Source organism: Gymnoscopelus braueri, assembly GCF_963280865.1.
Source record: "Gymnoscopelus braueri genome assembly, chromosome: 16".
Lineage (NCBI taxonomy): Eukaryota > Metazoa > Chordata > Actinopteri > Myctophiformes > Myctophidae > Gymnoscopelus > Gymnoscopelus braueri.
The window spans coordinates 1,435,253-1,445,771 of record NC_137616.1 but is presented as its reverse complement, the minus strand read 5'-3'; the positions used below and the strand labels follow the sequence as shown (position 1 = coordinate 1,445,771).

The window sequence follows — 10,519 nt, the reverse complement described above, 5'->3', positions numbered from 1 at the left end:
TGGTTATCTTGATTTCCCCAATACAGAATTGTTTGGTGTTGGGCTAATGTTGCATCATGCTGTTTGTTTATGCTAAGCTACAGCTAGCTTCCATTTACCTCTGTGTTAGCTTCTCTGTTGTTTTTTGTTATCTTTATGCAAGCTCTAGAGAAGCATTCTGACATGTCAATTCATGTGTGTGTTACGGTTCATACTAGCAATTCATAAGGACAGTAATATTTCATTATTGTATTTCATGGTTCAATTCATGTTTTCAATTCATATTGCAGTAATGGGAAGTGTTATATAAATAATTTAAAACGTTATTTACAGAGATTTACAAGCTATTTACATTCTACTTACAGTAAAGTCATTCATGTCATTTATGAGTAATGCAGTCTACTGTGTGGTACAAACACATTGCTTGTGACCGTACCCTGCAAGCGAGCCTGCACTGGCCACTTAGGGCTGGCCTAAGGGCCCACCGTGGGCTGCCCACACAGGGCCCCAGAGGGCTTGCTCATTGGCAAAGTGTGGGGCCCTAAGTGCTGGCCCTGCATGGGCAGCCCTCACTTGGCCCTCACTCAGCCCTCACTCAGCTCTCACTCAGCCCTCACTTGGCCCTCAGGAAGCCTTCACTCAGCCCCATTAAACTATAACACCAAAATACCTATATTCCATTAATCTAAAATCTATTAGACATATGCAGTCATTTCATGTCAGATTTAATGTTTGCTTTATTCCATGAATACAGTAAAACAAATATACAACTCCTTCTTATCTTATCAGTCAAGGCATTTTACTGCTTTTATTTTATCTTATTTTTAGCACGTCGACACGTTGTGGACCCTCCAGGGCAGATCCTTTTGTCTATGTTTATTCTATATATCTTGTATAACCCCGATATCATTCTCAGGGGTGTACGGTGTGTGGTTTGGATGTGATAAGTTAGCAGATCCCCTGGGCTAGTCCACACGTGGTAAACATGGTGAAAATATATTACTAAGGTGTAATATTACTAAGTGAAAATATATTACTAAGGTGTAATATTGACAATTGTGTGAAGATATATTACTAAGGTACACAAGGTACACATGTAATATTGGCAATTGTGTGAAGTGTGGATATTTCTTTAGCTGTGTTGTAGAGGACAGTGGTCACTACATTTAAGTTATATCCATTTGTGTTGTAGTTGTGTAGTGGCGAGGGCCACTGCATTTTACTGCATTTTACTGCTTTTATTTTATTTTATTTTATTTTTGTTTGCTTTATTGTTAAATTGGTTCTAACTGTAATTGTATCCTTGCTCTGTAAAGCACTTTGAGCTGCATTTCATGTCATGAAAGGTGCTATACAAATAAAGTTTATTATTATTATTATTTATAACTGTGGTCTGTTTTTTTCTTGCCAGCACACATACTGTTCCGTTTATGTTGCTATGGAATCAGAAACTTGTAAACCCTATGTAATGCAATATAACAGCAATTAATGTCAGAGAACCCAGTAATTAATATCAGAGAACACAGTACAACACAAATAAACAAACACAATAGAACACAGTACAACACAATGGGATACAGTAGTACACAATGGAACACAGTGTAACACAATAGAAGACACTACAACAATGTAATAGAACCCAACAGGTACATTTTCTTCTTTTTAAATACACATAAAATAGTTTTTAAGTTAACCACTTTCAACCTGCCGTCCCTATTTAGAGCATGTCATAGGCAAATGTCAACAAGCTCACAACACACCGCTACACACTGTGAGCTTGTAGATCGTCATTTTCGCTAAGCGACAATATCCTACAACAGAAAAAAATCTTAAATCTGATTTAATTAAGCTGCAGACTGATGGCAGATAATAGTGTGTGGTCTGTGGTGTCCCTGTGGCTGTATATAAGTTGACCTTTAATATTACTATTATTGCTGCTACAATGTCTGAGGAACCAGAACAAAATAAGTTTACTCTTATCTACCCATACACAAGATCCTATGTGATGAACATGGGGTAGTGTAAATAAAATATACTGTACACTCATGTATTTTTTGCTCACAGATGACTGGTGGTGCTTTTGCATGCATCGGCACACACAACTGTTCTCTCAGGAGGACCACATCACATAACCTAATACACCAAAAGAAATAGACTTTGTCTTAGACCGTGTATTATATATATATACTTAGACAGTGAGTATAATTTTGTAATGCCTGATATAACAGGCATTAGGCCTATTACAACTCAAAACGACTTTTCGCTCAATCATGTTGATCTTTCTCTGTCCTAAAGGTGCAACCATGTACTGACAAGTAATCTCATAGGGTGGCTTAATTTCAGGGAAAATCCTAGGCGACAGTCAATGTGGTGTGTGTGTGTGTGGGTATGTTAATATGTTCTTTTATCCTAAGAATCTAGGTGTATAATAAAATGACAAGTAGGTCTTGTGGTGCATTTTGTACTAGTAACTATGCTACACCTCACTACCATCCAATCACTATCCTAGGGATTGGATGGTGTCCTTTGGCAATCAGAAAAAGCTACTGAGGATTCGGGATCTTGAATGATCTTGAACTTTTTTAGCACAATGTATTTGTTCTTAAGGTACAATCTTGCAAGCATATGAAAAATGTATGTGGTTCAGCACTCAGCAGTTTGTGGGTTGTGGGTGCACAATGTGACATTTAAGCTACAGATGGGAACAAAATGCAGATGGATATAATTGTTTTTCAGTCACAAGTGTGCCATCAAGCCACTGCTTCACTGAGCTCTTGTTGCTGTACTAATTAAAAAGTAGGTTCAGGTCATGGGAGTGTGGGGCTCGAGTGCCCCTGCTGAAAAGTGAGGAATTGTCTGTGTGGTGATGGTGATGGTCATTACACCTGTGAGTGGGGGAGGCACTGCTAAGCTTGTCAAGAGAGGGAGGCGGAACAGCTAAAGACAGCAGATGAACAAAAGAATGGACGGTGGACTCTCTCCCTCTGTCCTCCCTTTCATCCCATCGTGGCGTCTCCTCTGGGGTTGGGGAGGGATGCCCTGGGACACCCCTCTCACAAAGGCTTTTCAGTCAGGAGGAGAGGTGGCACATCTGTAGCTTTTAGACGCCAATGTCAATCTCTCACACAGTCACCCCCTCAGAGAGGAGCTAATGTCAGCCCTAAGAGGAGCTCTTATTCATTTGTATTTTCGGTGCCTTTTGTTTCCTTTTGTTTCCTCTCATTGCCCACAAGCAGGTGATTGTCCCTCATTGACTTAAATCCCACAAATCTTACATTGAACCACTGGTTGCTTGGCCTTCTTTTTTAAACGGCGTGTCCATCAGTCATGCAACGGTCACCCACTCCAACCTCCAGTCACCTGGAAATATATTTTAAAAAAATATTTTAACATACATAAATACATACCTTTTATACATTTTAACATATATAAATACATAGGCCTACATATTTATACTTAAGTATTCATTGTCAAAGCTTACTCTTCCACTGGGGCCTCACTGCTAACCAGCTGACGGTGAAATCGCTCCTTTCGTCCACCCGCTCTGTCTCGCGAATTCCGCAGCCACACCTTTATCTCCTTTTCCACATCCGATTCCAGAGGACTAGGCTGAATGCGGCACTTTCTTACAGCCTCTGAAACATAAAAACAAATAGGCTTATATGAAACAATTATTTTTGTAGTAAGCAATTTCTTATTCGTTGCTGTCGGGCATATCTTGTATCAAGATCCTTCAACTTTTAAATTTTTTTTGTTCTGTTTTTGTAGATGAAAGCCCTACTTAAGACTAAATAACAACTCTACTGGAACACAAGTTGTTTTTTCCATTTCCTGAAAAGTCATGGTATAGACATACAAGGTTTTTAACCAACAGCAACTTGCTATGCAATTTCTATTTGCTAGCTATTTCAAAGATTGTATCGCAACTCTTTATGCATAAGTGTATTTTTTAACCCTACTGCCTGTTTTCTAATACTCTAACAGTGGTTCTCAACCTGTGGTACGCGAGGCCCCCTCTGGTGGTACGCAGAGCAACCTCCCCAAAAAAGAAAATGTGGGGACTGAGATATAAAATAATATAAAAACATGTAAAACATATACTACATTTGAAATACTTCTATGAATTATTTATAACTTTACCATATGGAAAATGGAATATGATACATTAGATATGGAAGTGGGTTTTAAAGGTTCGATGACATTCATTTTCACTTTTTTAATTTGTTATGTTTTTTTGGGGGTTTTATGACCTCAATTACACCCAAAAAAATCTGAACTTTGAACATTCAGTGGATTTTCTGTGGTCTGGGGTTTTCTGAATAATTAGGCTGAAAAGCAATCTGAGCTTGGCCCTTCGACAGTGAGGTCACAGTCGATTAATCCCGCCCACTCTCCTCCTCGCCCCTCCCCTCCCCTATCCTTTCCTTTGGGGGGGGCGGAGCAGAGGCGATGATTGACAGGCAAAATCCCTCACCAGCGACACCCGCAGGCAAAGATTTATTTTTTCATTGCAGTTGAAAAGGCTTTAGAAATGTGAGACAAAAACACCTACAGTGAATCACTGGAGTGGAATTTTCAGTTAAAACTTTTTGTACACGTTTGAAGGACCAGGACAAATACTCTGAATGTGGTGTAAACATGAATGTCATGATACCTTTAAAAACAAGTTTTGCTTTCCTGTATATTAATATGTTGTCAGTGCCGTGTTTATGTTGGCTTTGTGTCAGCGATGCGGCCGCGATGGTAACTGGAAAACTCGCCCCAAAACACCTTATAATAAGGTTATGGCACCGTTTTACTGAGGTTAAAGGACAACTTTGTTTTTTTTACAACCAAGGTTTATATTTGAGCTTGTAATTAAAGTAAATAAAAGATGAGTGTTATTTCTTTTTCATTTACTGCTTTCTATAGTTTATATATTTTTTACAGTGGGCGGGGGCATTCTGTCCGGTGGCTAAAAATGCCTTTTTTACACAATAAAAAAGGTCCTGTGGTCTTTGCTGGCCAGATGTGAGTTATTGGGGGCTAGGAGAGCTACTGTAAATAATAATAAAGAAAACACACGGTTATTGTGAAAAAAAAGACATATTTAGCCACCGGACAGAATGCCCCCGCCCACTGTAAAAAAGATCACGAAAATTGCTAAAACTATCGAAAGCAGTGAATTAAAAAAATTGAACACTCTTTTATTTACTTTAATTACAATCTAAAACATAAACCTTGGTTGTAAAAAAACAAAGTTGTCCTTTAAAGGTTCGATGACATTCATTTAAACTTTTTTTTATTTTTTATGTTTTTTTTGGGGTTTTATGACCTCAATTACACCACAAAAATCTGAACTTTGAACATTCAGTGGATTTTCTGTGGTCTGGGGTTTTCTGAATAATTAGGCTGAAAAGTAATCTGAGCTTGGCCCTTCGACAGTGAGGTCACAGTCGATTAATCCCGCCTACTCTCCTCCTCGCCCCTCCCCTCCCCTATCCTTTCCTTTGGGGGGGGCAGAGCAGAGGCGATGATTGACAGGCAAAATCCCTCACCAGCGACACCCGCAGGCAAAGATTTCTTTTTTCATTGCAGTTGAAAAGGCTTTAGAAATGTGAGACAAAAACACCTACAGTGAATCACTGGAGTAGAATTTTCAGTTAAAACTTTTTGTACACGTTTGAAGGACCAGGACAAAGACTCTGAATGTGGTGTAAACATGAATGTCATGATACCTTTAAGTTTAGGAATAAGGTTAAGCTTAGGCATAGTTTACTGAGGTTACGTTTAGAAAGACAAGGTGAATACCGCCAGGGCGACTGTTTTGGGGCGAGTGTTTTGGTATCACAATCACAAGGATCACAACAAGCTAAACAATGGCGAGATACTAATAAACAGCACAGTTAAAATGATGCAATCGTGGCTGGAATCTTTGGACCAGCAGCACGTATAAACTGAAGTGGTGGATGTGTAGGGTCACACGTCACAGAACACTTGCTCCAGGAGCACCAGTGAAATCACTCCCAGCACCAATTGGTGCCGATTAAATGGCACAATAACCCAGTTAATATGACGCGGAAACTGGGATTCAACAGAACTGGAGTGGGGCAGAGTAGCCTACAGATAGTGTGATAATAATGGTATGATAGACATTCATACATGAAACCCATTTCAAACGGCATCTTACAACCAAACACATGTAGCCTACTGAAAATAGTTGATTTCTTAACCCTTTAAGACCGGGAACGCATCACATTTTTTTTATTTCTTTTGGCCATTCAAAAATAGCAGATATACAAGCTCACAGAGCTTGTAGATCTGCTATTTTTGAAAAATAGTGTACTTGGTACTTGGTGTAAAAAGGTTGCGAACCACTGCTCTATAATAAGTAAACACATTTCCCATAAGTGTTTGAATTTGACTTCAAATACGAGTTTGACTAACAAATGAGTAGGTGTTTGATTAGGGTGAAAATGATCAATTTTGAATTGAGTTATTTAGACTTACCGGTTACAACCCTCTTTAGTCTCAGGGACTGAAAAGGTCTCTTTTGATTTGAGCCGTTCCAGTTGAATTGTTTGGCTAGAGAATGGCCAATGTCGCCATTATCCTTCTTGTTGCAGCCTGGACATCACACCCACCAATGGCTCCTAGATAGGCAATCTGACAGGAAGTGAAATAAACAGGAAATAAAACATTATTGCCTTTGGTAAAAACAAATGATAGAAAGGTTAGGGCCACTGTATGTAGAATTGCTAAGTGATTATAAAATTGACAACATTTTAGATAGCATACAATATCATTTATTTATATACCAAATCTTTCCGACAGCGATGGTCTTCAATTCTTTGCTCCAAGACATCCATGTCCTCGTTGGTTTGAAGGGGCAATGTGATGTCATCAGGCAACGCGATCTCTGCTTGATTTGAGCGGGAGATATTTGCCACTGCCTTCTCCAGTGTTGTCAGCCTCTCCTTAATTTCTTCTAGCGTGTTAATTAAGTATCTGTCAATACCTGAGAAGGAAAAACTATAATTAGAAACTGAACAGAAACTGTTCTAACACACAGCATAGCATCATCAGCACCTCTTATCTGGGGAGTGGCATCGGATATCATTTTCTATAGATATGATTATCAATTAAACAACAGGTTGTTCCGACCGAGCTTTCTGATTGGTTGAAATGGGCTCGCTAGCAGTGTTCAAACGAGCATGACAGCACACCTGGCCGTGCTCAAATATACATATCAGTATAATATAAATATCAGCTGTGCCGGGTCCTTCAGCGCTGCTTACGGAAATCGGCTCTGCCTCGTTCCTGCAGCAATGCTGTGCCGATAATCACGGTAAAGCACACCCTCTCCTGTAATATTGCATAATTCCATTACCGTCTGATGATGTGCCATTACCGTGCAGGGATTTATACAAAAGCCAAATCCTAAACTATCCTCCATGGTAAAGAATACGGAGCTAGAGCAGTACCTTTTTAACCCATTCAGACCGGGATAACCTACATGCTGTTATACCTTTCAATCTGGGAACATGTCTACCTCATTCATTTCTGACACTCTTAAAGCCCCCTTTATACTTCACCATATGACAGAGTTGGATGCCGAAAATAGCAGATCTGCAAGCTCGCAGCGCGTGTCGAATGAGGGCTGCGAGCTTGCAGATCTGCTATTTTCCAGCCTAGGTCGTGTCGCAACGGTGAAACATAAACGTGGCTTTAGGATTTAGAAGGCGTTTTCAGAATCGTCCTCAAGTCTAAATGGGTTAACAGGACGGAGCTACAATGTAAAATCCTCTGTTAATTTAACCATTATAATGCAATAGACACGAATAGTCCATTTGGGTTACATTTGTAAACTACAGATTTTACAATGGAAGCTGCCATTCTTAGTTAGCTGTTAAAGTGTGTTGTGTGGGAAGCTAGTCCAAGTGATTAATTCAACATTATGGTAGTCCTGAAACAAACTGTTTGCAGACGTAAACATACATGAACCATGCTAAATCCAGATGTGACGTTTGTGGGCATTCCTGTCTCCCTATGTATCTATTGGGGCTATCAAACATACCTGCTGCTGATGGAGCACGCCTCACAGCAGGGGGTACGGCCACAGGTGGAAGGTGGCTCACAGATGAAAGGTTACTGGCCGGTGGTGGACTCGCTGTTGACAGATGACTGGCCGGTGGTAGGTGACTCGCCGGTGGTAGGGGACTCGGCGTTGACAGGTGACTGGCCCACGGTGGTAGGGGACTCGGCGTTGACAGGTGACTGACCGGTGGTAGGTGACTCTGCGTTGACAGGAGACTGACCGGTGGTAGGTCACTCTGCGTTGACAGGTGACTGACCGGTGGTAGGTGACTCTGCGTTGACAGGTGACTGACCGGTGGTAGGTGACTCTGCGTTGACGGGTGACTGGCCCACTGTGGTAGGTGACTCGCGGTTGACAGATGACTGGCCGGTGGTAGGGGACTCGGCGTTGGCAGGGGACTCTCCAGTGGCAGGGGACTCGCTGATGCACGGTGACTTGAAGACAGCAAACCCATTGGTGGTGGTGGGACTGGTGGCTGGTGTACGACTGCAGCTGTTACAACTTCAGACTGTCTGGACCGTTTTGGTGGCGCACGCTCAGGCTCAGTGTAGCGTTTAGTAGCTCTGTGGAAAATGAGGAGCAACTATCTAAGAATGCATTTTAGTACACAAACTGAATGACTGGTTCATACTACAGCCAGAAAAAAATACGAAATTGACTGCAATCCAATTCTTCTGGTTCACTTTCAATAATCAAACTTGTTTCTGCCTTTTTGGCTTTAGACCTTGCCTTTTCATAATCCACTGTAATGTAACAAAATAAGTGTAAGAAACAAAGTGTCAGTAAGAAACAAAGTAAGTGTCACGCTTTGCATCAATTTAGGCAATGAACTATCAGCTATTTTATTAGTAGTTATAGCAATTACTTTAAGAATAATCAAATAAGTACATTATTTTGAAATGCTTTAATAAAAAAAGTTATCGATTAAGCACTTAAGGACCACTTCAGCCATTTTCAACCAATCACCATATAATTGGTCCTAACTAATGCTCATTATAACATGGTACCATGTTTGTCTACTTGGTCTGTCTCTCAGAGAAGGGCTGTTGACAAAATGCTACCATTTTATAATGGTGAGGACCAATTATATGAAGATGCGTCGAAAATGGCTCAAGTGGCCCTTTAAATTTAATGGCTCCCAAATCTGGAAGAAAAAAAATACCTGCTGTTGCCAAAATTTTGATTTGATGTGCTGTTGTCTAGGCAGAATCTGACTACAAAAAGGCAAAACGCTGAATCAACCTACCTAATGAAAATGCTTACACTACAACAGTCAGAACTTCTCCACAACCTAAACCTCTCTATCAATATGAAGCGATATACTATATCCTTCAGTCTGAATGTCTATTAACACTAAACAATACAAACAAAGACACCACCAACACACTCCAAAACCACTGAACCATAGTCTGCCTTATACCAGCTACCCAAACAGATTTCACCAGAACTTACCGCTTGTGCTTGACTGAACAGTAAAAGATTGTCCTTACCCCCCACTGTACAGTCAAACACCGCGCCGCAGCAAAATCCAAGCCCAATAGCAACGGCGGGACTTCCAAATGTCTAGGCAGAATCTGAATGGGAACTCAGTCAAACAGAATAGACAAAATAAGGCACAGACAAATTCACAGTTTTAGAAGAATTGGTGATATATTTCTGATATCAAAAAGGAGACTCAAACTTACAATTCAGCAGGACAAGAAATGTATGGAACAGCCAGCAGTATGAACTCAAGGAACACACTGAAAGGTTACAGGTTTTATACAAGTGACTTCAAACAATTCTCACAGCCCCTCCTGGCCCACATGGACACCAATCACTCGGCTCATCCAGGCAGACTTGTTAATTTGTCACCTTAGCATGTGAAGTGAAACAAAAGAATGCAAATGTCTCTGTTAGGAGACAGGGTGTCTAGCAGGCAACCATTCCTAAAGCAGGGTGGAGCCCCAAGCAGAAGAACATCTTCATTTCAAATGTTAATGTTCAAATATCCTTGACACTGTCCACGTGAACATGGGAACATCATGCGTCACCAAAGCTGCCTTGATTTTGCTGGGGTCATTGTAAGGTGGCCACATAGTCATTGATGAGTCCTCATTAAGCCATTGCTGCTCACAATCCCTACCGAATATCCAGGAACTCCACAATTTTGTACAACGCCATTAGGAGGAGCTGAAAATGAATACATAAACAAAAGGAGGGGAAAAAAAGGGGCAAAAAAAGACAACAAAAATAAAGAAAGAATATAGCTGCAAGCAGCGATAAGCGGGGCCAGGGAATAGAGAGAGAGAGAGAGACTAATGAGGAGTGAGTGAGGGCAGGTGTGATTATGGATTGAGAGGGAATGACAGCAGGTGAGGTGGGTAGATCCAATCCATGGGAATAGGCCAGGTGGACTGTTGCTGTTGCTCACTTTCTAAAAGAACATAATAATGAGAGAGAGAGAGAGAGAGAGAGAGAGAG

The 10,519-nt window shown here is 40.7% G+C and overlaps 1 protein-coding gene across 1 annotated transcript; it reads right to left on the bottom strand.

Annotated features, from left to right (window-relative positions):
• Positions 1-3,285: 3,285 nt before the first annotated feature.
• LOC308103628 (uncharacterized protein) lies at positions 3,286-8,581 on the bottom strand. The gene is made up of 5 exons (XM_080453713.1): positions 8,036-8,581; positions 6,777-6,976; positions 6,469-6,624; positions 3,461-3,614; positions 3,286-3,339 (listed from the first exon to the last, which is right to left on the bottom strand). The coding sequence occupies exons 1-3, from the start codon at positions 8,508-8,510 to the stop codon at positions 6,544-6,546; spliced, it is 756 nt and encodes a 251-aa protein (XP_080309839.1). The 5' UTR covers positions 8,511-8,581; the 3' UTR covers positions 3,286-3,339; positions 3,461-3,614; positions 6,469-6,543.
• Positions 8,582-10,519: the final 1,938 nt, after the last annotated feature.